Here is a 27,007-nt window from a genome sequence, read left to right as displayed (position 1 = left end):
GAGTTTATAACTTTTATTTGACCATCCAATAATGCTCAGAGTATGAGAAATGTGAATTTCAGTTATTAGCATACAAAGGCAAAATAATTATAGCAGAAACCAGCAGCTAAAATATACAAGTTCTTTATAATAAACAGAAGAATTAAAAAAAGAGTTGTTGCTTATCCATTTTAGAACATACGGTGATTTTTACTATGAGTAAATGGCAGATCTTTTAAAATGTGATTAAAAAAAATTATGCTGGTATCTGTTGGGAGACAAATTCTGCCAAACATACTCCATCCAGGAATTTCCTAATTTGTCTTGATAGTGTAATTTTATTTCAGATGGCAAAGGAAAACAGCAAAAGAGAATAATCTTCTTTGTGTATTCCATATGGAAAATGTAGACAAAATCATAATGAATTTTAAGGGAAATTTAAGCTGAAGAGTGGAGTGTGCACCTCGGATTTAATTTTTTTTTTAAAAATATTCAGAGCAACAATTGTAGGACTCCAAGATAGACCTCATCCATCATCCAGGGCCAGGACATATAGTATTTGAGATTTTGAATGAATCTTAGAAAAAGAGCAATTCAATAGCATACACTAGACTAGACAGTTACTGAAAATGGTAGACATCCCTTTACTGACTGAATTCAAGCAAAGGCTAGAAAGCCAGGTTGCTTCAATTTAGTTTCTTGAATGGACCAAGCTAGTTGGATTCAATGACCAATTGATTCATAAAATCAGAATTGGCAGTCATTTAGGCAATCAATTCCTCACCCCTTCCTTAGTGCAGGAATCCAAAATAAAGTATTCCCAATAGCTATCTAATCTCTGTCTGAACATATACAATGAAAGGGGCCCTGCCATTTTTAGTTATGCTGTTGAGCAGCTTTTACTTTCAACTCTGATTCTACAACCAGGAATATCATTTAGATGGGGTAAATTTTTCTTGTTTCTTATGGCATGAATTGAGACTAGCTTTAGTAGTGAGCTGCAATCCATCCCAGTCCCCTAGATAATTTAGCACATGAGAAAGAACTTATTTTTGTCGACGTGCTTAGCGTCTAGGAATCAGCCCAAGTACCATGATACCTGAATTTCCACCATAAGATTTCTCGCCCTCTTTTCTAAAAGAGCCAATTATCCATCAAGCTGACCACCATCCTTGAGAGTTGATATTGTCAGCCGTTCCCACTGTGTATAAGCTCATACAAAACAACTATTGCACAAATTGTTTTCAAGATAACGCACGATACAATTGTTTGGAGGCACTAGCAACTGAATTTATGCATGAAACTAATTCATTTCATTGCTATTAAAGTCCCATGAGGCGAGATGTAATGGGCTGTCTTGGCAGCAAGGTAGGAAGAAGGCAATTCTCATGCCAGGCCCGCCCTCATTTAATAACTAAAATTTCCCCTTGGTTAGTGCATTTTTTCAGTACAACTGCTAAATTACAACAACATGCTTTTGAGATTTCCCTCTTTTCTTTTGATTTATATCCATTTTCCCCATCAATATAAGAGAGTTTTGTTCTTATTGAATGCCTGATTTCACCCATTTAATCAGGAATCTGATATGTGCAAAACATCCTTTTCCTTGCTGCAGAGTTCAAGAATCAACAAATTTCACCTTTACAACCATAGAGCAACATTACCAAATTAAATCTGGGGAGGTTAGTTGGATTTCCACAAATAATCTCATTCAAGATAATGAAACATGATGGGTGGGCTTTGCAAAGACTTGGTTTTCTTACAGTATTGGGGCAAGGATACTTCCAGAAAGATATAGCAATATTGATGTTCCCAGTTTTGTATTACATCTGACATCCACTTTCTAAATCTAACTTCCTAAACTAGAGGATATCCTTATGTGTCACCAGTTCTATAACTTAAAGCTTGGAACATCATGTTTCTTTGCTCCCCAAACCTTCTGGCCAGTACTGAACCTGGAAACACGTACACATCTGCATCATCTTTCAACTTTATCCTTCCTAGCTACTGATAGGAAGCAGCAGGAAGGATGGAGATCCTGCCCTATTATATAAGAAAGAAAATCTTTCCAAAGCTTCTTTGGTTAAGACCGGAAATATCAGATCTTCTATTGTGAACTTTGGTGCTGGAGAAGACTCCTGCGAGTCCCTTGGACTGCAAGGCGATCAAACCGGTCAGTCCTAGAGGAGATCAATCCTGACTGCTCTTTAGAAGGCCAGATCCTGAAGCTAAAACTCAAATACTTTGGCCACCTAATGAGAAGGAAGGACTCACTGGAGAAAAGCCTAATGCTGGGAAAGATCGAGGGCAATAGAAGAAGGGGACGACAGAGAATGAGGTGGCTGGATGGAGTCACTGAAGCAGTAGGCGTGAGCTTAAATGGACTCCAGAAGATGGTAGAGGACAGAAAGGCCTGGAGGAATGTTGTCCATAGGGTCGCGATGGGTCGGACACGACTTCGCAGCTAACAACAACATTGTGAACTTAATAGCAAATATGGGAATGGCAGAACCAAGTTGCCAAAGCAAACAAAGTTCTGGAGAATCATCACAGCAGTGAAGCACATGGTGGCATAGAGGTTTCATGATCTACCCGTGATAGGTGATGGTGACTGACCTCTCTTCTGCAGGCCTAGGGCTCTGTTACCAAACTTAGCCATTTTAAGAGGCGTGGACTTCCAACTCCCAGAATAACCCAGCCAGCATTTACACAGCAGAAGGGATGGGTATGTTACATTTCTGGCTAGGGTTTTAAAATGACTTAAGTTTGGTAAGAATTGCCAGTCAAGATACACAGACTTTTATGAATCTAAATTTATTGGCTACCCAAGGGCAGTGGACCAAGACTTGATCTGGTATCAAGACAGGTTCTTTTATCTCAGCGAAGGACAAAAGTTACATTCTGATCCAGCAGTTTGACATTTCCATGATCTTTACCATATGTTTATGACACTAGGAAAGTACCAAAGCTCTCTTCTCAAGGTTTGCAGGGCTCAGCCTTTACATCAAAGAGCCTCTTGCATGCAAATTGCAAGTGAACACATCAGTGTAACCACCATTTATAATGTGCAAGCCGTGACATGGAGGTTGACAATGCAACAAACACACACACAGGCAATTCGGGTTAACTGCCAGCCTCATCTACAGCTTAATGAGCCGATTCCAAGTCAGCACATTTCAACTGGGGAGGTAAGGGGTAGGAAATGGGGGAAGAGGCTCAGAAATTACAGCATAGCAGCGGCAGCAGCTTCTGTTTGAGCAGCAAAAGTGGTGACACTCCTCACCCTGAAGGGATTACACTTTTTTGTGCCTATCCCTTCTGCTGTGTAAATGCCAAGTTAAAATGGTGAGGCCCAATTGGGGGAGTTGCTCTTTCCTACAGATTATTAACCACACTGCTGGTGCGGTACTTTCAGGATGGTTGTTAATGGAAAGTGCCCATAAAATACCTCCACCCACCCACTTCCTTGCTCTCTCTACCATTTCTTTGGAATGTGCAGAGGAGTAACATCCACAGTCCAGCCGACTATGAATTCATACTCAGGCTTAACTCTATGTTCAGATGAGGCCCACTCTATATTCAATTGACAAACCTGATTTTTTTTCTCTTACGGCCTAGTTCTGACTCAATATATCAAATGAGAAAAAGGGATGCTGTCCTCAGCCTTACACTGCTGCAACATCCAAATTTGCGGAGGCCCTCAGAGAGGCCTAAAAAGCTTCCATGAAGCAGCCACTGACTTCAAAGAGTCAACAATGCCACACTTTTATTCTTCCAAGGTCACTTAACTGCCAGTCACCCTGGATTGAATGTCTACCTAGAAATGTAACCATCTCCCCCAGAGGGAGTAAGTAATCCCCAGGGGGTACTAGCAAACTTGCATGTGAAATATATTCATGAAGGACTATTTCAGCATTCCAAAGAAAATTGGGAAAGCTTCTATAGCCCTGGAGAACTTTGTCAATGAACCTGATGACCAAAGTGATATTGTTGAGATGGTCTGTGAAAGGAAAGTAATTAAGAACAGCTAAGTATTACCTCCCCCCCACACACACACCACCACCATCCAACCTCAGTAGGTGAAGTCATATTCTATTTTCATGAGATTTCAATTCACCTACTCTGCTCCTCACCAGCAGCAAGGAGAGTCTTTGTTGACTTATAATTCAGGAATGGAAAACTTTTGCTAACCAAGAGATTTGTTACTATTTCCCCCCCCCCCCCCCCCGCAGTGAGTCACCAAATTCCTTGGGGGATTATTTGCTTATGAATAGGTATGTTAAGTTCAGAAGCCCCACTTCTATTGTTTTCCCCCCTTTTGCATTTGTTATTTAAAACACTTGGGGGGTTGTAGGCCACAAAAAGAGGAACTTCTGGGCTGCTGCATATGTCCCATAGGTTGCTTAATCCTGCTATAACAATGAAGAAGGAGCTTTCCTATTGAGTCTTTCAGGCAGAAGGAAAACATTTTAGCTCAGATTCTATGAATTTGTTGCAACAGAACTATTATCCCATTGAGCATTTTCACCAAGTTACAAAAGCCCAGCAAGGTTTGATGGGTTAAATGAAAAAGATAAAATAAGATAAGATGCCAGGCGGCTGCTGACACCAGCCCAGAAATCATCTTAGTTTTGGGAAGATTCTAATGAACAGGATCATGCTGATGAAAATGAAACAGACAATGATCAACATTAGCCAGAGAAGCCAGTTGACAGATTTCTTGGCATGTTGCTCCAGGCGATCCGATTCAGTCTTTAGTTTCTCAAAGTTCTGGTCAGCCAACTTGAGTGATTGCGTCAAGGTCTGAAACAAACAATAAAGTGTCAATGCTTTGAAAACCAGCAAAATGCAGGCAGGTGCGGGAAAAGCACAAAATGCTGTTTTATTCCACATTACGTCATTGGACAAACTCAACAAAAAAATGCTTTTTCAGGAAAGGGGCAACTTGTAGTGTTCAAGTGCCATGCCAACAAGTGCTATTTCGCCCTCCCCTAATACTTTGACAAGGACAAGTACTTTCTCAAAATTAAGACACAATTACAAAATAGCTGTATAGAGTTCACAGTTGTGGGGAGGGGGTTAGGCCGTACCTGGTTATCTTGCTTAATCACATTCTGTGCTACAAGGGTGTTGCTCTTGAGATTACGTGCCAGGTGCAACATCTCTTCAGCTAACTTCTCCTGGATGGTGTGATGATGCTGCAGGACTGCATCCAGTTCGGCAGCTGACTGCTTCTCGTCAGGAAGTGGAGTCCTATGGGGAGAAAGATCTCCTTATTGATACACTTTTAAAAACTGACCTACATACAATTGGTACCAATTGTGTATACTCAGATGTTTCATAAAAGGTCCAGAATACAAGAAGGAAGATATTAAATGCCCATGTCAGGTGAAAAGAAAAGCTACATTACGAATACAATATCTTCTGTAAGGCCATTTGATGCAACTGCATTCCTATTTGTATGTTGAAGTGGGATACTCAAAAATATCTTCAATATACAACTGAAACTCTCGGTGTCATGACCTTTTAACTGGGTGAAATGGTGCATCATAAGGTAACAGTTTTTGAATCTATTTTGGGGCTAATTTACAGAATATGCCCCAAATCCAGGACTTTCCCAAAGTTGTGGCTCTTTCAGGGCTACTAATTGCTGTGGTCACAGTTTCCCAGCCAGTCTTGCAATTCCTTGCTCCCTCCTCCACCCAAGAGTAGCTACTTAACTATCAGAAGGGAAGGGAAGGGAAGATTTTGGATACTATCAGATTCCTACAACAAAATTCAATGGGAAAGCCAGCAAGAAGTCAGAGGTTCCTCCTTCCCCCTCTGCTTTTTTGCCCGTCCTTGGTCATTCTGTTTATCTCTTAGGAAGAGTGATGAGGGTGTCCACAAAGAAGCATTTATCTCTATATTTCACAACACAAGCTATAATGTGATTGCAGGCAGGTAATCACATACGCAAGGGCACAGATTCCTTCCAAAACGGGAGATGGCAAAATGTTTTGAGGAACAGAACTTTTCCATCTCCCAACAGAAATAAGACAAAACCAGGCTTGTGTTTCTCATGAAACCATGGAACTAAGCAGCTGTATATAGTTTATTCTGAACTCTAGGCAGGGCAAAATTATTCTTAAGTATTACCCTTTTTCTCTTACCAATTTCCATTTCCCTGAAACTTCAAGATATTTATATAGTCTGAACAAAATGATTGCGACTTTTCCTTCCCCAATCCCCTTTCCTTGAAACTGCCAAATACTCACATGCGTTTCCTTAAATTTTTCTCTTCCAAATCTGTGGAGGGAAATATATAGATATATATTTATACCTATTGCTATATTTATATCTATAAGCAAAGAACAAATACTCTTGTCCTGGAAATCTGATTATCTAGTAAATCTTAAAAATACGTATTGATGCAAAGATACAAACAGAAATTACACCGCATTTTTATGCATAAGGGGGAAGCCAGCAGTAAGGAAGAAAAAGGTAAGCTGACAAAGAATCGGGGGTGAGGAGGGGCATATAACTTAAAATGACATTTTCCCAGTATTTGATGATGGGCAATGCAGCAGGCATATCTGGCTTCCTAGTTATACCCAGGAATTTTCGGGACAATCAGACAGGCATAATGATCCGTTGGGAATTCCCAGTGCTACAGTACCAGATGAGAAATCACTGGGAAATCTAGTGAAGTAGGATATAAATAATCATGTATTATACTGCATAATATTGGGGAGTTTAAATATTTTGTCCTGCCGTCTCCAGAGTCCCTGCCTATCCCACATGATCAGTAAACACTTACCACTGATATAGGAAGGGTCCTATAGGAAGGCAGAAAGAGAGGAGAAATAAAGAGTTCAGTAATAAATGTCATAAAAAGGGTCTTTGCCATTTTGAATCTCTTGACCTCTGCCAAATCACCTCAGGTCCTCTAGACCCATAAAGTGAGAGTAAGGTACCACTTCATCCCATAGATCAAGAGCCAACTAGCTCCACCTAGATCAAGAGACCAAGGTCCCTCAATTAATTATTTGACCTTGATATAAAAGATATTACCAAAAAAAAGGCAAACAGGGAAAAAGGAGGGGGGGAGGCAGAGAAAGTTGGGATGAAGAAAGCAGTACTACGAGTTGGACAAATGGATGCCCAGAAGCAATTAAGAGGAACTGTTTTATGAGATGTGATTGTAGTGTTGGCTAAGAAGACATACTGTACCAAGCAGCTCATTCCTCATCTCGCCCATAAAGCGGGCCTTGGTCTGTAGATGCACGGTTTTCGTTGCTGGGGTCCGCTCCTTGGCAGTGGTAGGAGTTCTCCCAGGAGCCAAAAACTGATTTGCCAGCGCCTTCTCAGAAGATGATGACTGGAAAAAAAGAAAGCAAAAGGCACCTAATGATTGACCTCTCCCAACAGGGTCATTTCAGCAGAGGTTCTCAAAAAAAAAAGTTAAAAAAAAGAAAAAAAACACAAGGGAGGACCTTACCAATTTCTCTGCTTCTAGCAAGCCCTTTAAAAAATCCACCTTACGAGAATATTCATTCAGTATTTCAGGAGCTGGTTTGCTGAAAGGGAATCACAAACCTGAGACAAGAACTAGAGAGAAAAATGCTCCTCCTGCATCTCTATGGAGGTTCTCAATCATCCAGGTCACAGTTGTCCCAAAGGCACTTTTTCAAGAGGCAACTAGAATTTGTTTTTTCCTTGAAGACGTTTTGCTTATCATCCAAGAAGCTTCTTGGATGAGAAGCGAAATGTCTTCAAGGAAAAAACAAAGAAAGTCCAGTTACCTATTCAAAAAGCATCTTTGAGGCTCCTCGTGCATCTTCCTCTCTTTTCTCATCCTCATGAAGCGGAGAAGGCCACAAGGATTAGCTGGGAAGGTCTAACAAGGAGTGGAACTAAGATGTGGCTCATTTCAACAGCAACAGTAGCAACATAAAAAAGCCCATAATATTCTATATATTTGTGGCTTCCCACTCCACCTCCTTACCTGCATTGCCAATAGTCAGGGATGATGGGAATTTGAGCTGTACATCTCCCATCTATGATACAGTGATTCAGGATTGTCCTTAGAGGCAATGAAAAATTGCCACCAATTCCTGTTCTATATTGTCATTTTCTGGCTCATTTCCTATACCAGGTTCATTTCCAAGAATCTTTTGCAATATATGGCACATAGAAGCTAGAAGTGAAATCTGATTACTACTTTGTGCTTGCCAAAATAACCTAATTAAAATGGAATTGATTACCACACAGTGCTGAATATTCCCTGCAAAGACAGAACTGTAAGAGGCCTGGCATTAAAACTCTGAACATAAACTCCCAAATTCTAGTTGGTGTGATGTCTATCTATCCATCCTATCTCACCTTCCTAGAACTATAAATTGGATTCGATCAGTACCGAAGCATATAAATCCTACAGAAAGCAACTCACCTGGAGTGTTTCTTCAACATGAGTAACATCTCCTCCAGAGCAGCTACATACTAAGAAGAAAATAAAAGGGCACATTTTGAATAACTGTAGCATAAATCTGCCAAATGTGGCCTTCTAGCCTCCAGTAAGGCAAGCCAAGCCCAAGATTGTGAGAGAATTTCTAGAAGCCTGGCACTCATATATAAATTAATAGACATCAATCAAATCAATAGACACATAGACTTAAACAATATCTACCTATGCTAAAGAGACAATCAACAACCCAAAAAGGGAACAAAAGGACCAAAACACCTCCCCAAATAAGCCAAGATTAACTCCAAGATTAACGTCAGACCAACAATCAAGTGAACAACACCCCAATCAAGGAACTGCCAAACAAGCCAACAGTAAACAACCCAACCAAAGAATCTCTAAGACCAGCCCTACCAACACTGACAGGGGAAACCACTAGAATATAAACTGAGAGCAAACACCACTCCTTACTAGCACTGATGATGTTACCTAGTTTGGTTAATGAAACGTCTGCAAGAAAATAACAAGCTAGAGAGCACAGAGGACACCCCCCCCCCAATTTCAACCCTGAGCTACAAATATTTTCCTTTATTGGCTCCAGGAATACATTAAAGCAGTTCTTCTTAACCCTGGCAACTTTAAGATGGGTGGACTGCAACTCCCAGAATTCCTCAGCTACAATACTGGGAGTAGCCATCTTAAAATTGCTGGTTGAGACTTCCGGTTTGACACCCGCAGTGCATGGCCGTGTGAGAGCAGACCTCCGCTCCCCACAGCTAGTTTCTTCCTGCTTGGGGGACCCTAGATGGGTCCGAAGTTGCCCCAGGGAGGTGACCATGAAGGAGGGGCACCCCATTGATCATGAAGCGACAGCAATCGCTTCGTTTGATCTGGGGAAAGCCCTCTGAACCTGACAGGAGAAAGACTAGTGTGAGATCAGCATCTAGCCCAGAGCACCAACCTAAACATCGGTGAACACCGTTCCTCTCACCGTGGAATTGGTGAGAGTACTGATCTTCTTTCTTCTATCTACTATCTAAAATCTTGAAAAGATCCCTAAAGCAAGAAAACTTCCAGAAGTGAAGGGAGGGGACTATATACCCATTCCCTTACAGATGGAAGCCGTGAATGAATATTAAAGGAGGGAAGAAATCTATTAAAATTTGATTTAAAATACTTTAGCCTGGGCAAATTTAGAAACTAAAAAACTGTCAAGATTATACCCTAATTTTTTTTGATGGAATTATAAAAATATATAACAAAATTAACTTTTAGATTGAAAGAAAAACTGAATAAATAACTGCTGACATCTAGTGGAGACCCAGACAATAGAACACTAACAATAAGGACTCAGAAATTGGCAGAGAGTCTAGAAACAAAGAAAAGGTTGTTCCTTTGAATTGCAAATAACCTTGAAGACAGCTCAGAACAAAGGAAGAGCCAGGTATAAGATTAAAAAAGAAAAAAAAGGAAAAAAAACACCTGGACTGTTGCTTAAATCTAAGAACTGTTTATGGAAAAGAAAAACCTTGGCTTTTTGGCTAATCTTTTAGAGGAGAATCTGTAGGAAGGATTTAAAGTGGCTTAACATACTGAACTGTAGTGTTGACTGACTGATAAATTGACTTTTGAATTAAAACATTGATGAAAGATTACTTGAAGGGGGGAGACAACGTGGATATCAGACACATATAAAAAAATGACAGGATGCCACATTCAATATTTTCTCCTGAAGGACGTAGCCTGGAAAATCAAGGGCCTCTAGAAGCAATACTTCAAGGCAAGATAAATACTTTCCAGGAGGAAATATATGTAATGTTAGGACAAATACAAATGACAATAGACTCAAACCACGAGGAAATCTGAAACAACTTTGATGATGTAAATAAGCATATTTCCAGTCTAAATTTACAATTAAAAACACCCAGGAAATAACAAAGGCACAAATAAATCAGACAGCAGACTACAAATTAGAAGAGTATGATCAAATTGATGAAACAACAAAGAAAAAGAATTATAATTTGACACAAACAGGAAAAAATCTTCAAAGTTCTGATACAACAAGAAAAATGGAATTATCAGGAGAACCATCAAAGTTTGGGAGACAGAAAGTCTTTTATATTCCCAACATTTGTAAAAATACAGGAACTGCTGGGCAAGTGGATTACATCAACTTGGAAAATTACTCCACAAAAGAAGAAGACCAGAGACAGATACAAGAGATTTGACTCGCCCTACCAGATGGACTATTACGTGAATAAACATTTGTTTGAATATGGCTAAAAGAACAGAGAATTTTTGAACACAAAGGGGCCTTATAACAAGAAGGATAAGAGATTTAAGTAATATAGAATGTTTTATAATATATGAAATGTTAAAACAGTAGGTTGATGTAACTGTTATTAATATATAAGTGAAATATAAACTGATTGAAAAGGATGTTATATCTAGATATTATAAGATAGATAAAAAGTATAGTATTTTTATAATGCATGATATAAAATATTGGGAGGATGTAGCTAAATGAGAAAATTTGGACAATTAGATGACTAATATGAAGAAATTATGACTGATAAGAATTGGATTGAATATAAGGGAATTTAAGCAAACAAAAATTATAAAAATAGGAAGTATGCTGAACTAATGAGATGATGGTTATGCAAATAATATAAGCTGAAAAAAAGTTATAGAGATTATTATTTGTATAAATATAAAACTGCCTATATCTAATTATATATTGAAAATATTAAGAATTATATTTTGGCTAAGATTGAAGAATAGAAACGGGAGAAGGGAAGATCAAAGAAATGTATCATTAATTAATATATTAATTATGGAATTATCAAATTTAATTATTATTGTTAATTATTGTCCTTTTTTCTTGTTAAAATATAAACCAAGACAACACGCTGTACACCAGGCACTGGAGATTGTTATAATTAAAAACTAATAAAATATCTATAAAAAATAAAATAAAATTGCTGGTTCAGAAATACTGCATTAAAGCATGAAAACTCAAAAGTAGCCTTGATTGTGGTGCTGTTGGTTGTAATGTTACCTCTCAGGACTTTAATGAGGACAGAACAAAATGCAGCCTTAAGTGGGCAACTACTAGTGCAGGAGTAGGCAACCTTGGCTCTTTCATGACTTGTGGACTTCAACTCCTAGAATTAAATGAGCCAGCCATGCTGGCTCACGAATTCTGGGAATTGAAGTCCACAAGTCATAAAAGAGCCAAGGTTCCCCACCCCTGCACTAGTGTTTGAAAGGATGCTTTTTAGGTGAGAAACTTGGGGTGGGCAGAGTCTCTTACTCCTAAAGGGCTGAAGCAATGCCAACCCTAATTAGTTTTCCAGAACTTGATATGCCTGAATTTGGCAGATAGATAAGGGGAAAAATGATAAATGAAAGCATATACCTCCAATTGTAATAGCAACCGCACCTTTTCCTCCAGCCTGCCACCCTCAGCTTTAGAGGCGAACAGGAATTTACATGTCTCCCCAAAAAGCGGTGGGGGAAAAAGTAAGCCATGGGGCATCAAGCCAAATGCCACACTGGCGCCAATGATGTTTCCCTGAGGAATGAAGAGAAAAAGGCATTGCCTGTAAAACAGAGGTGAGCTGTTCATAGCTAGATCCCTATTTGGAAGCTTCTTTGTAAAACTGAAAATCTGTTTCCTTCCAAGGAATACATTCAGAACACAGAAGCAGCCCTTCCCAGGTTCTGGTAAAGCCACTGTGCTTCTCTGACATTGGTGAATCTCCAGCAAAGAGAATCCTTTCCAATTGGAACGAGGCCTATTTTAAAGCTTCATAGATGAGGCTAATGGCACACAATAATTTCCCCAGTGTTTTCAGCCTTGGGAAACTGTACTTCAGTCTTCAAACAGTACAGGAGGCTGCAGGCGATATTGATAACACTGCAATGTTTTGAGTGCTCTATGGCCAGAAATGGGTGTTTCTTTCTTCAGAGAAGCTTTGCCCCAAAATTCTAGTGGTTGGATCTCAGTGCACTTTCGGTCAGGTGAATCCAAGTCTTAGAGGTCCTCTTAACTTAGCTCCAGGCTGCAATGACAAGAGAAGCCCGCAGATAGCCAAGAAGTGGCACTCATCGTGGCTACTCCCTAATGAATCAGGCCAAGGTTGGACCAGGAACTAGCATCCTTTTTCCAGCTATTAAGATTGATAGCAACTTCCCTTTAATTCCAGTTTCTGAAACTGGGAAATGGCCTGTGAACAGAACATTCTGTCAATGTTAACAGCAGTCAGTAAGTTTGATCTGCTAAGAATCTACAATATGTATCACCTTTGTTTTTAAAAGCCAACTGAGGTTCTGACTATATTCTACACATTAGAAAAACTAAGACTGCAATGCCAACGTACATTTTACTAATTCCCAACGCATTCAGCAGTTGTTTCTGAGTAAACAGTCATGGGATTTCTAGAGATGTAGTGCTCAGTAAAAATAACTAGGTCTTGTGTCACCTTAAAGTTGTATTAACTAACAAATACACAATCTACTTCAGCAGATGTAAAATGAAACTTACTGTATTTTAATTCATAAAAGCTTACACTATAATACATGTCTTTATTTTTAAAGTGCTGTAAGATTCTCTCAGTTTAAGAACATCAATCTATAAAAAAACAAAGGTTTTTTAAAATGTAATTATTTAGAAACTACATCCTAAGGAAGTATGATAAAAAATTATTCCCATAAACTAAGCATAGTTTGCTAATAACCAATCGTATATTTCACATCAAATCGCCTCTCTGCATCAGAATGTTAAGTGATACAATAACAAAACTGGATTCTCTTTTAGTCTCACAATTATGACACTATAATTTGACTGCTAGGATCTGATCTGGCTCTCAGTTACCCAATGACCTCATCAAAATAGAATAGAATCGAATGGAAGCTGGAAGGGATGTTGGAGGTCTTCTAGTCCAACCCCCTGCTCAAGCAGGAGAACTATACCATCTGAGACAAGTGATTGTCTAGTCTAGTCTCTTCTTAAAAATCTCCAGTGATGGAGCGCCCACAATTTCTGGAGGCAAGCTGTTCCACTGGTTAATTGTCCTCACTGTCAGGAAGTTACAGGTTGCTTCTCTCTTTGGTCAGTTTCCAACCATTGTTTCTTGTCCTTCCCTCTGGTGCTTTGGAGAATAATTTGACCCCCTCTTCTTTGTGGCAGCCCCTCAAATGCTGGAATACTGCTATCATGTCTCCCCTGTTTCTTCTTTTCTTTAGACTAGCCAAACCCAAGTCCTGCAGCCGTTCTTCATATGTTTTAGTCTCCAGGCCTTTGATCATCTTAGTTGCTCTTCTCTAAAAATTTTCCAAACTCTCAACATCTTTTTTGTGATATGGTAACCAAAACTGGCTGCAGTATTCCAGGTGTTTAGTTGCTGTTTAGTTTCTGAGCAGGCTGCAAAAACTCTAAATCATGACACCTGAGTTTGTGTCATTGACAAGTGAACTACAGTTGCAAGAAAAAGTATGTGAACCCTTTGGGATTACGTGGAGTTTTGCATGAATTGGCCATAAAATGCGCTCTAAACGTCATGTAAGTCACAAGAATAGAAAAACACAGTCTGCTTAAAATAATACTACACAAACATTAGCTGTTGTCATGTTTTAATTGAACATAAGATGGAAACATTCACAGTGCAGGGTGGAAAAAGTATGTGAACCTTTGGACTTAATAACTGATTGACCCTCCTTTGGCAGCAATAACCTCAACCAAACGTTTCCTGTAGTTGCAGATCAGACTTGCACAACGATCTGGAGTAATTTTGGACCACTCCTCTTCACAAAACTGTTTCAGTGTAGCAATATTCTTGGGATGTCTGGTGTGAATCGCTCTCTTAAGGTCATGCCACAGCATTTCAATCGGGTTGAGGTCAGGACTCTGACTGGGCCACTCCAGAAGGCGTATTCTGTTCTGTTGAAGCCATTGTTTTGTTGAATTACTTGTATGCTTTGGGTCATTGTCCTGTTGCATCACCCATCCTCTGCGGAGCTTCAGTTGGCGGACAGATGGTCGTACGTTTTCCTGCAAAATGTCCTGATAAACTCTGGAATTCCCATCAATGACAACAATCCGTCCAGGCCCTGAGGCAGCAAAGCAGCCCCAAACCATGATGCTCCCTCCGCCATGTTTTACAGTGGGGATGAGGTTTTGATGTTGGTGTGCTGTGCCTTTTTTTCTCCACACATAGTGTTGTGTGTTTTTCCCAAACAACTTAATTTTGGTTTCATCTGTCCACAGTATATTTTGCCAGTAGTGCTGTGGAACATCCAGGTGCTCTTTTGCAAACTTCAAACATGCTGCAATATTTTTTTGGGACAGCAATGGCTTCCTCCGTGGTGTCCTCCCATGTACTCCATTCTTGTTTAATGTTTTCCTTATTGTAGATGTGTCAACAAAAATGTTAGCATGTGCCAGAGATTTCTGTAGGTCTTTAGCTGACACTCTAGGATTCTTCTTTACCTCATTAAGCATTATGCGCTGTGCTCTTGCAGTCATTTTTACAGGACGATCACGCCTAGGGAGAGTAGCAACAGTGCTAAACTTTCTCCATTTGTAGACAGTCTGTCTTACCGTGGACACATGAACATCAAGGCTTTTGGAGATACTTTTGCAACCCTTTCCAGCATCATGCAAGTCAACAATTCTTGATCGTAGGTCTTCTGAGAGCTCTTTTGTGCGAGGCATGGTTCACATCAGACAGTGCTTCTTGAGACCAGTAAACCCAAAACAGGTGTGTGTTTTTAAAGGTCAGGACAGCTGTCAGCAACACATCCAATATCATCACACTGATTGGAGTCAAGGTTGGCTCACTCCTGGCTCCAATTAGCTCTTGGAGAAGTCATTAGGCTAGGGGTTCACATACTTTTTCCACCCTGCACTGTGAATGTTTCCATCTTATGTTCAATTAAAACATGACAACAGCTAATGTTTGTGTAGTATTATTTTAAGCAGACTGTGTTTTTCTATTGTTGTGACTTACATGACGTTTAGAGCGCATTTTATGGCCAATTCATGCAAAACTCCACGTAATCCCAAAGGGTTCACATACTTTTTCTTGCAACTGTACATTAACAGGCTGAGGAATACCTAAGTATTATGCTTTAGGACTGTTTTTTCCTTCTATGCTACATTCTGAAATAGAAATCAATATTTGAAAGGATTTAGGATTAAATATTAATAATAGAAAACAACGCAGCTCAGAATGCTCAAGAACCAAAGCAAAACTGAACTTAAAAGGTTTCATTTACTCAATTTACTTCACTTGTTAGATGCTGGTTATGACTTTAAAGCCCTACATGACATGGGGCCAGGTTACCTATGGAACCGTCTTTGTCCCATTACATTAGCCTGTCCCACCCAGTCAAGCAGAGAAAGTATGTTGTGCACCCCGTGAGCCAAAGAATTCCAACATGTGAGGTCTAGGACAGGAGTCCCCAACCCCCTGGCCATGACCCACTTGAGCCCTTCGGAACTGGATTGCAGAAGTGCCAGCCAAGGGCGCAGGTGCATTGCCTCACCCACCACCCGCCAGTGCATGAAGCCAAAAAGGTTGGGGAACTCTGGTCTAGGAAGAGAGTCTTCTCTATTTAACCACTGCCATGTGGGACATTCGCGCACCCAAATGTGAGGTGGGCCCCCACTCTCCTGGCCTTTCAGAAAGGTGCGAAAACATGGCTCTGCAGCCTTGATTGGGATGCAGAGGAGCATGCAGTCATATGGCTGGTTATCACCCTGAAAGCCTTCCCTCCACCTTTTAATTAATTTTTAACACTGAATTTTAATCATCCTTGCCTCTGTTAAATTTTTCATTTTATATACTCCTTTTATGTTTTAATATTTTACTTGTACACTGCCCAGAGTTCCTCTGTGAGGGAGACAGGCGTTTTCAGAAGTTGATAAATAAAGATATATTAAGGGTATTTCTTCCTTTACTTGTAGGGAAAGAAATGATGGTCAGCTGATCATTCCATTCCAAGCAGTCAGTATTAAAATTATGCCTTGACAATTTGATGCCTGTATCTGGTTGTTTTCTCTTTCTATTTTCAGCCTGTCTTTAGATTATTTGGCAGAAATTGTCTGGCTTTTAATCAATTTTGCATAAGCCATGCTCAGAGCCTTTTTCAGTGAAAAAAAGTTAAAAAGGCTTTCCTAAATGATAACAGTACATTGGCATGTTTATATTTACATGTTCCAAGATGAATTTAATTAAGAGACTGTCTCTTGGCACTGACTCTCCTAAAGTTTCATAGCAGGTATCTGAACGGGTGTTGCTAATCCAAGCCAAGATTTGCACCACCCTCATTGGACTCCATGACGTGGCAACCTGATATTGGAAAAGGCTCACTGCCTCCCACCTCTTTCATCACAAAATAACAGACTGGTTATCAGTTGTATGTTGGACAGAGGGAGACACCCAGTGGAGATTGGCAGTCTAACCATCATATATCATGCACAATTGATATCAGTTTACAGATGTTCATCTATCTCATGAATATTCATGAGGGGGGAAAAGGAAGGAAGGAAGGAAACTTACCAAAGAAGTGACTTCTTACAATGAAAATTTACTGCCAAATTATTATACTGAATCTGCGGGGAAAATTAATTAACTTTATGGGTATTAACATTTCATTTAAACACATTTCTTCTACAAATCCTCTGTAAATTGCTATCCTTTTTTCTTTGGGAAATAATCCTTTTGTACTAAAGAGCTCTGAGGCCTCAAAACATAACACCAAAGAGAACAGCAGCAAGAGGACAAGTACAGCATGTTACCGTAGTATTAAGGGGGCAACAGCTTTTCGAAACATTTAACAACATAATACATGCAACCCTACTGTGTCATGTACATGAACACTCATGATTTATTACCCATTATTTTAAATTATTTGCTCAACGCACTTACTTCCAACTGAATCATGTGCATCTACAATGGGCTACCATGTCTTAAATACTGACCCATTCATATAACATACTGTGATTCCTTGGCTCAGCATTTTATGTGAACTCAGGTTTGTTTAACTATAATTTATTGGATGAATAAATAGAGTAACAGTGTTGAAAGGGACATTGAAGGTCTTCTAGTCCAACCCCCTGCTCAAGCAGGAGACTCTATACCATTCGGGACAAATGGCTGTCCAATCTCTTCTTAAAAACCGCCAGTGATAAGAGAACCCACAACTTCTGGAGGCAAGACATTCTACTGATTGTTTTCACTGTCAGAAAATTTATCCTTAATTCTAGGTTGGATCTCTCCTTAATAAGTTATCATTCCTTACTTCTTGTCTTGCCCTCAGGTGCTTTGGGGAATAGCTGACCCTCAACAGTCCCTCAGATATTAGAAGACTGCTATCATGTCACCCCTAATCCTTCTCTTCTTTAGACTACTAGACACAGTCAGCTCCTGCAACATTTCAAATGTTTTACTCTCCATCCCCTTAAACATCTTTGTTGCTCTTGTCTGCATTCCTTCTAGAGTCTCAACATCTTTTTTGTATCACGGTGGCCAAAACTGGACTGAAAAACTAGACTCTATAACTGGGTTTCAAATGACCTAGTTCACACTATATTAAACCAAAATAGTACTTGTTTGAACTTAGTGTGCTATGCAAACAAGCACTGTGGTTTGTTAGCCAAGATGTGAATCAGATCAAATTGTAGTTTATACAATGCAAATCACACATTAACGCAGCATGCGAGTGCAGTTGCTGCAGGCTGGGCTAAAACTAAGAGTGGCTTCCAACATTAACAGCAGCCCATGCAGCACCTAGTTAAACAAGCCTGATTTTAAACAGCTAAGTAATATCGGACCGAATATATATTTGGATGTGAAACCAGGATGTTCCACAGCTGCAGTTAGATTGGGAAGTTAAGGAAGAAAAAAACAAACCAAAAACTAGAAGCCGGTGGCAGCTTGCTTCAAAGGTTCGGCCAAACCCTAACACGGGGCATCCACGTAATCGCTAGGAAACCCCTCTGACTTGGCTTTAGGTTGGGAGAGCATCTGCCAGAGACCACCGAAGGTTAATTACTGGGTGCATAAAATCTACACCTATTCACTGGCTACCAGTTCTTAGCCACATACTTCCCCCGCACTTACGATGATAAGAAGCTCTCATCCGGGAGTATAGTAAGATCCTGCTAAACTCCTCTCTACCCATTCATGCCTATACCTCTGATCCCTTAAGATGTCGATTAAAGTCAAGAAATCCACCACTCCTCACAGAGCTTAAACTGCTGGCTGAACATCAGAGCACTATACAAAAGTGGATGGAAGCATGGAGTAGCTATACCTCCCAAGATATTTCTGAGCATATTAAACCTAATAGTATACCTCCAGGCTTTAATCTACCCCGACACATATGGGTGACATACAATAGAATTAGAACGACTCATGGGGTGTGTGCCGATTCTCTGTATAAATGGGGAAAGACACCTTCAGCACAATGTGATTGCGGGGCTCCCCGACAGACTATCCAACATATAGTGAGGGAATGCACTAATAGAAGATACCCAGGAGATTTTAAGGACTTCCTCTGCGTAACAACGGCAGCTACTGACTGGATCTCCAAACTCGACATTAAACTCTGAAATGTCGTTTCTGTTTTCCTCTTAGGTTTCATAATTGCTTCTTTTTTAAAAAAAAATCGTCTTAACTGTTCTAACTTGAAAATATAAAGTGCTTTTAATTCTGTGTGTGACCAGCCATACGCTAAATAAATAAATACCGAAGGTTGCAAATGCAAACATTCTGCCATAAAATAATACAACGGTACGGGACGGTTCCTTATTTAAAAGCAAATAATTCCTTTATTTAATAGGATAAGTCGCGATTCAGTCGAACAGGGCAGGCAGGCAGGCAGGCCGGTCACTCAGTGCTACCATGCAGAGCAAAAAAATGCAACCCTTGTCAAACCTCTGCCTGCACTTATGAAAAAAACGCGCCGCCTGTGCCTGTCATTCTCCCCCCGCCCGCCCGCCCGCCCCCTCCGGACCTTCTCCAACCGCCAGTCGTCCGGATTTCGTTTATCGGCCGCCATCGCCTCACAACGGCTCAACAGTCGGACCAGCTTCAGTTCTGCACGCGGTACCGGCATCGAACCCAGCCCGGCCTCCATGATCACCGTCTTCATCGCTTTCGCCTGACCCGGAACGAAAAAGCTACCGGCGCTCCACTATTTCCCAGTAGCCCCTCTGGCCTCCTCTATGGCTCCGGGGTGACTGTAGCGGAAGCGGGTTGGGTTGCGCGCGCAGCTCCGGCTTTCCTCTTCCGGCGCGGCCTCTGCGGCACAACGAAGGGAAGGTGAGTTCTTTCGCTTGGGGAATGGAGGGTCTTGGAGGATCGGTGTCCATCCGTTCGCGCGAAGCAGTCGAGGAGGCCTGGAAGTGCCAGGCGGGCTAAAGGAAGGAGGCTTGTCTAGGCCCGGATCTGGCTGGGGGGCAAAAGACGTGTCACAAAAGTGCCTTAGCGATGGCTGTCGGGTCCAGGTACCGTCTAGGCGTTTTAAGGCACGAGGGGCTCGAATAGAATAAACGGCTCCTGATTCTTTTCAGTTGGTAGTTCTTGGACTTGCCACAGTTTGTTATCATCCACACAATCAAAGGCTTTAGCATAGTCAATGAAGCAGAGTTAGATGTTTTTCTGGAACTCTCTAGCTTTCTCCATGATCCAGCGTATGTTGGCAATTTGATCTCTAGTTCCTCTGCCTTAGGGGTCTTCAAACTCGGCCCTTTTATGACTTGCGGACTTCAACTCCCAGAATTCCTCAGGCAGCATGCCTGGCTGAGGAATTCTGGGAGTTGAAGTCCACAAGTCATAAAACGGCCGAGTTTGAAGACCCCTGCTCTGCCTCTTCGAAATCCTGCCTGTACTTCTGGTAGTTCTCGATCCACATACTGCTGGAGTCTAGCTTGTAGGATATTAAGCATGACTTTACTAGCATGAGAAATGAGTGCAGTGGTGCGATAGTGTGAACATGGAGGTGGAAAGTGATGGAACATCAATGCTTTCCATTCCCTGTGCCTTTTGGCCAGCTTGACAAAGACCTAAGTTATTTTTAAGAGTGCTAGTAAAATGCCATGGAATGGAAGGCCCTAAGATCAACTGCAGTGCAGAGCCTTGGTGGAGCAGTAGGCTAATGCCTCCTTAAGTAACACCAGCTGCCTGCAATTAGTGCAGGTTCGCATCCCACCAGGTTCAAGGTTGACTCAGCCTTCCATCCTTCTGAGGTAGGTAAAATGAGGACCCAGATTGTTGGGGGCAATAAGCTGACTTTGTAATAATGCCGCTTGGGGGGGGAAAGCCCTAATAAGCAGGCATATACATAGAATGAAGGCTATTGCTAAGCACATTGGTTTGTGCTTAAATTGTAAGCCGCTCTGAGTCTTCGGAGAAGGGCGGGATATAAATGGGATTAAAAATTTTTTTAAAAAAATAAAACATTGCGAGATCTTTCCCCCCCCCAAAAAAAGTTGAAATTGATTGAACTTTTTTTTTGCACACGGCGGCGAAGGCCTAAGTGAAAAGGTTTTATAAAACCCATCTGAAGGCCTAGGAGTGGGGCGATGGCAGGCGTGCCCACAGAGAGGGCTCTGCGTGCCACCGGTGGCACGTGTGCCATAGGTTCGCCATCATGGCTATAGGGTCGTCCCAGGAAAAGATATATTGATATATGGAGCTGCAGGCAGTTTACATTCCAAAGGACCTTGCCTTTGAATCTGAAATGCTGCACATTCCTTGTAGGAAACTGAATTGGAAGCAGAGATGGATTTTTATTTATTAGATTTTTATCCCACCTTTATTACTTTATAACTCAAAGCAGGGTACACAGGAAAAGATAGTGGACCAGTTGTCTGGCATGAGTGGAAGAGCATGCTGACTCTCGTCTCTTGGGATGATTGGGGGAACAAAAGAGTCCACGACTAACCATAACTACTCCCTGCTCTTTTCTAGCCATGGCAATCCGATATCCGATGGCCGTTGGCCTGAACAAAGGCCACAAGGTGACCAAGAATGTGTCTAAACCACGACACTGTCGACGTCGTGGGGTAAGTTGGGACTTTGAAGCAGGTGGGAGAAGAGTCATGAAGTAGCGCAGCAGTCGCCAACCTTTCTAGCGCCACGGACGGGCAGCAGCGGGGGAGGGAGGGGACAGTTTTGTGCACACAGCCTAATTCCTGCACATGGGCAAATAAAGGTCTGCATGCTCGCCCGCTGCTTGTGTGGCCTGGTTCCCAATGGGCCATGGATCACTCTCGGTCTGTGGCCCGGGTTTTGGGAAGCCCTAAAGTAGAAGACTCTGCAAGCCCTCCTTATTCTTGATTCTGAATCGTTTTAGGATAATTGGAACAGTTCTTTGGATTTGACCTTATTTGAATGTTGCCTTGAATCTGTGAAGAAGAAAAAAATGGGTAACAAGATTCTAATAGAAAAGGGCTGTGGCTTGTACTTAGATGTCATATTCAGTCCCCAGCATCTCCAGCAATAAAGGGCCTCAGGTACTGACAAACACACGAAAGATGGTTTCAGTTGTTCAAGAGTTTAGTGAAGGTTTCTCGGAGTAGACAAAATGGGCAGTCTGATCTGTTTCAAGACAATTTGCAAACGGAAGATGGGAGTAGTTTTTCTAAACCAGGGGTGTCAAAACACGCCATGCCAAAACTCGTGATGTGTCACGACTTTTTCCCCATTGCAAGAGCTGGGGTGGGAGTGGTTTCGGCATGACGCATCCAGCCTGCGGGCCGGCAGTTTGACGCTCTTGTTCTAAACGAAGGCAATGGATTTCAGGGTCACGCATTCCAATATTGCATTAAGAAGTGCCCTCTTCAAAATCAGTGCAGATAGTTCTCACTTGGTGACCACTCATTCAGCAGCTGTACAGAGTTAACAACAGCACTGAATAAGGTGTCCCTTAAAGTTGAACCATTCCCACGATCATGTACCATATTTTCCGGCGTATAAGATGACTTTTTAACCCATGAAAATCTTCTCAAAAGTTGGGGGGTCGTCTTATATGCCCAGTCGTCTTATACGCCGGAAAATAGTACATAAATCAATCGAGCGCGCCCGTTCTTGCAAAGCAACTTCAAGCCTCCTTAGTCCAGTCCCCCCTCCAACGTGACTCTCCCTTCCCACCCCCAAGAGCCTCTAAGCCCCTTCCCTTCCCCCTTGCAAACGCCAGACCCCGTGAGCTCTTGCGTTTATTCCAAAGGGTGGGTGGAAGGAAAAGCCCCTTTCGGTTCTGGCGTGGCTGCAAGTCGACGAGCCCGGGAAGGCACGCCCTTCCCTCTCACTGTGGAGGAAGCAGGGCAGGCTGGCGTCAGGTGGGAGCCGGCAGGGCAGTCCTGCACACGTGCGTGCTCCCCAGCTGCTAAGGAGTCCTTGGGGAGCCGTGGCAGGCGCCTCACGCCCTTCCCTCTCGAGGCGGCACCGGTGGAGCCGTCCGGCGTCGGGCGGGAACCGGCAGGGCTTTGCACCATCTGCATCAGACGGGTCTGAATTGGGCTTCTGTCGGACACTTGGCAACTGGCATGTAAATATTTTCCGGCGTATAAGACGAAAAATCTTGAAAATCCTCTCAAAAGTCGGGGGTCGTCTTATACGCCCAGTCGTCTTATACGCCGGAAAATACGGTAATCATTATTTGGGCACTTGTCTATAGAGATTCTCAATCATCCAGGTCACAGTTGTCCCAAAGCTGCTTTTCCAAAAGGCAAGTCCTCAAGAAACTCCCATTGCCTTTTGGAAAAGCGTCTTTGGGACAGTTTGGGCCACTTGATCAACCAGCTTGCGCTGACAATACTTGCAGCGTCCAACAGTCTTGTGATTGCCATTTGCAACCTTCCCTGCTGGGCTTCCCACAAGCAAAGTCAATGGGAAACCAGCAGGGAAGGTTCTAAATCCCTCCCAGAAGTCACTCCTGTTGCCACCATCTTTTCTCCCACATTTGCACCCTGCGGCAGCCCCCACCTGCCCTCCGTAGTGTTCACCCATCCACCAGCCGTCTCAGGAAATAATGCGATTAGGACCACTGACTTTGCTTATTGAAAGCCGGAAGGAAGTTGCAAGTCCTGTTCAGGTGAATCCTTGCTTAATGACCTGTGAGCATTGCTTAACGATAGCAGGTGGGGCTGCTGGGATTGCCATTATTAAACGATGCTATTGTGTCATGTGCTTTATGATTGGATCACATAACAGCAGAAATTCCAGTCCCAGGTACAATTGTTAAGGGAGGCCTCCTGTACTCTTGTTTAAGGAGGTTGAAAGTGTGAACCAGCAAAAAAAAACCAGCTTTCACTGTATTAAACAGTGGGAGATTGTTTGACTGAGATGCTGCTTCAGTGAATCAGATTAGGATTCTCGGATTGAAATACAAAAAATAGCAATTTCATGGAATGAGAAGGCTGTTGGGGCTAAAAGCCAAGGGGTTTGTTCAAGAAACAGAATGCAAGACAGGGATGGGGAATAAGCTCTAAAATCCAAGCTCTTTCCTTGACCTTCCTGAAGAGATACGATTTTTATATTCTCCAGCAATTACAGCAAAGAAGAAACTCTGTACCAGTGTTTTGCCTCAAGAGAAAATCGTATCACAGAAAGATAGTGCGGTGCACGTTCCCGGATGTACACTTTGTCTGAGAAGCTGAATATAAGACAGAGTAGAGCAAGACCCCAAGAACACAAATATCATTTTTTAAACTATCAATTCTGGCGTAGCGGCTCACACTACACCTTTTCATTCCACATAACTGCGCACATTCAGTCTTTACGTCTGTAGGATCAGCTGCTTAATACAGAATTACACTCACCTGACACACATGGATTTTTCCTTTTTCATCATTACTGGTCATCATGCAGCACTGGCTACCAAGCAGCCTGATGCTTGGGGGAAAAAGGGTGTGGATTTGCACGGAGCCACAAGCATTCAGTCAAGGCAGCAGGGAATGAAAAGAATTAAGTCTTTACTCTCAATTCCTCCCAATTTTCCTCATCAAGAATACCTGTCCTTAATAAGGTAAAGGTAAAGGTTCCCCCGCACATACGTGCTAGTCGTTTCTGACTCTAGGGGCCAGTGCTCATCTCCGTTTCAAAGCCGAAGAGCCAGCGCTTGTCCGAGGACGTCTCCGTGGTCATGTGGCCGGCATGACTAGACGCCAAAGGCACACGGAACGCTGTTACCTTCCCACCAGAGTGGTCCCTATTTTTCTACTTGCATTTTTACGTGCTTTCGAACTGCTAGGTTGGCAGAAGCTGGGACGAGTAACTGTTACGCAGCACTCGGGATTCGACCCGCCAAAGTGCCGACCTTCTGATCGACCAGCTCAGCGTCCTAACCCACTGAGCCACCGCGTCCCTGTCCTTAATAAAGATAATAGTTAATGGCTAGGCACTCGGGATCCCCTTAGGAACCATGTTACCTGGTGTAAAGCAGTGCTTCTCAACTTTCATCACTTGAAGAAGCATGGACTTACAACTCCCTGTGCTGGGGAATTCTGGGAGTTGAAGTCCACCCCTCAAGTCGCCAAGGTTGAGAAACACTGATTTTGAACAGTGGCCCCCAATCGTTATGGCCTGGTTGTGGGGAGGGGAATTGGCCCCCCACAAGTAGAGGGCCGGTGCACATGTGCATGGTGGCCTGCCGTTTGCGCAAATTGAGCTGCGCACACGTGCACCAGCCCACCACTTGTGCAGGTTGAGCTGCGGCATGCACGCCGTCCTGCTGCTGGGGCAAATCAAGCATGCCAGCCCACTGCTTGCACAGGTTGAGCTGCGCGCATGTACGCCAGCCACTCGTGGCCCGGTTCCGAACAAGCCACAGCCTGGTAATAGGCTGCGGCCGGGAGTTTGGGGACCCCTGGAGTAGAAGAATGTATATCACTCAAGATTTGTTCTTCCAATGCTTTCTTGGGAGGATGTATTGCAGCATCTTACATTGCTATCCCAGCAATTCGAAGCAGTCTGTCACAATACGTCTGGGTGAAGAGTCTGCCTAGGACAGCAGGCCTCCGACTTACCCCTTCGGTTCTTATTTTCTCATTGTCGTAGATCATAAGCTCCTAGAGAGTAGAAACATCGCCATATTGCCTTCCTTTCTTGATGCTACCTTGGAATTCTGAAAGTTGTACATCTGGATGGTACCACCTTAGGGAAGGCTTTAAAGACATGTTTCTGTCTCTGCGTGCTAAAAGCAGAAGGCCCTTATGTGGGAACTTTTCTTTCTAAAAACCAGTGCCTCCTCCCTATGGAAATCTGTTGTACTATTGTTTTTTCTTCCTCCAAACAGCGGCTGACCAAACACACCAAATTTGTGCGGGACATGATCCGAGAAGTGTGCGGTTTTGCGCCATATGAGAGACGAGCAATGGAGTTGCTCAAAGTCTCCAAAGACAAGAGAGCTCTCAAGTTCATAAAGAAAAGGGTGAGTGTTGCGCAGGGCAGATGGTGGGTCATTGAGAGCCTGTGAGGTTGTCCATTAAGGGCAGAACCAAGAACCCTCAGAGGAAGGTCGGTCCTTTGTGTTGGTGCGGGACATTGTGTTCCTGCCCTCTTTCGTTCATTGCCACCGTGAATAAGAGCACCAGGAAGGAGTGGTCACATCACACAGTTCCAGGTGAGGAAGGAGCCCACTTGCCCCCTTTGTAGTTGAGATCAGCCTGGCCAGTCTCGGTGCTGTAAAGCCGAGGCAGGATCCAGCACGATTGTCCCTTGGATGGCACCTCTAAAAATTGCCAGGGCTGTTGAGCAAAGAATCCCAGAATTTTAGACATTGCCAACTTGTTTGTACTGCTGTCGAGAAAACTGCAGGGATGTGTCCATTTAAGTCACAGGAAGTTGAGCTTGACTCAAGATTTCCTTGATTCAAAAATAGCCAACAACTGACAGCTGTTGTGAAAGTGGCTGGGAGGCAATCCAAAACAGCCAGGAGAAATAAGTCGTCTGGCGCTGTTGGACACCAGCCATGTTCCAAACAGTCAGGCCTAGCCTCTCTAAGGTCTGGCCTTTTCTTACTCCGGAATGTTTTGCTTTTCCTGGGAGAAACGGGGAATCAGGCTGGGTCCCTGACATAATGGCCAGACAAGTTCAGAGTGATTTTTTTTCCTTTTTCTTCTCATCAGCATATCCTCCAGACAATTTCTATCACACAGGTCTATTCTTTCTGCCAGGTTTCTGGCTCTAGATGCCAACACACTTTGCTCCTTATCCTCACAGGTTGGGACTCACATTCGTGCCAAGAGGAAGCGTGAAGAACTCAGCAATGTCCTGGCAGCCATGAGGAAAGCAGCAGCCAAGAAGGACTGAATTCTGCATCCTTGCTCCCAATAAAGCTTATTTCATAAGCCCAGCAGTGTCTGGAGAATTCTTTGGATTAAGCTGTAAACTCAAGATTTGAAAAGCTCACCTTGGAGTAGTTTACGATTTAGGCGATAAATCATCACCCTGAAATTTACAGTGTGATGGAAGGGCTGCTTGTGTAACATTAAACCACGCAGATCAGCAAACTATTAAGATACACCATGTGTCTAGTCCAGGGGTAGGCAACCTTGGCTCTTTTATGACTCGT

The 27,007-nt window shown here is 42.5% G+C and overlaps 2 protein-coding genes across 2 annotated transcripts; one reads left to right on the top strand and one right to left on the bottom strand.

The window, feature by feature from the left end:
* Positions 1-19,678, bottom strand: USE1 (unconventional SNARE in the ER 1). The gene is made up of 8 exons (XM_081312677.1): positions 19,445-19,678; positions 8,411-8,460; positions 7,460-7,538; positions 7,192-7,339; positions 6,237-6,267; positions 5,070-5,232; positions 2,452-4,782; positions 1-2,086 (listed from the first exon to the last, which is right to left on the bottom strand). Exons 1-7 carry the CDS (start codon positions 19,580-19,582, stop codon positions 4,600-4,602), a joined length of 792 nt encoding a protein of 263 aa, XP_081168803.1. The 5' UTR covers positions 19,583-19,678; the 3' UTR covers positions 1-2,086; positions 2,452-4,599.
* RPL36 (ribosomal protein L36) lies at positions 19,667-26,786 on the top strand. The gene is made up of 4 exons (XM_081312678.1): positions 19,667-19,752; positions 21,403-21,497; positions 25,730-25,864; positions 26,656-26,786. Exons 2-4 carry the CDS (start codon positions 21,405-21,407, stop codon positions 26,743-26,745), a joined length of 318 nt encoding a protein of 105 aa, XP_081168804.1. The 5' UTR covers positions 19,667-19,752; positions 21,403-21,404; the 3' UTR covers positions 26,746-26,786.
* The last annotated feature ends 221 nt before the right edge of the window (positions 26,787-27,007 follow it).

The sequence above is a fragment of the Vipera berus genome (genome assembly GCF_964194415.1).
Source record: "Vipera berus genome assembly, chromosome: 1".
Classification (NCBI taxonomy): domain Eukaryota; kingdom Metazoa; phylum Chordata; class Lepidosauria; order Squamata; family Viperidae; genus Vipera; species Vipera berus.
This window is presented reverse-complemented; position numbering and strand designations above follow the sequence as displayed.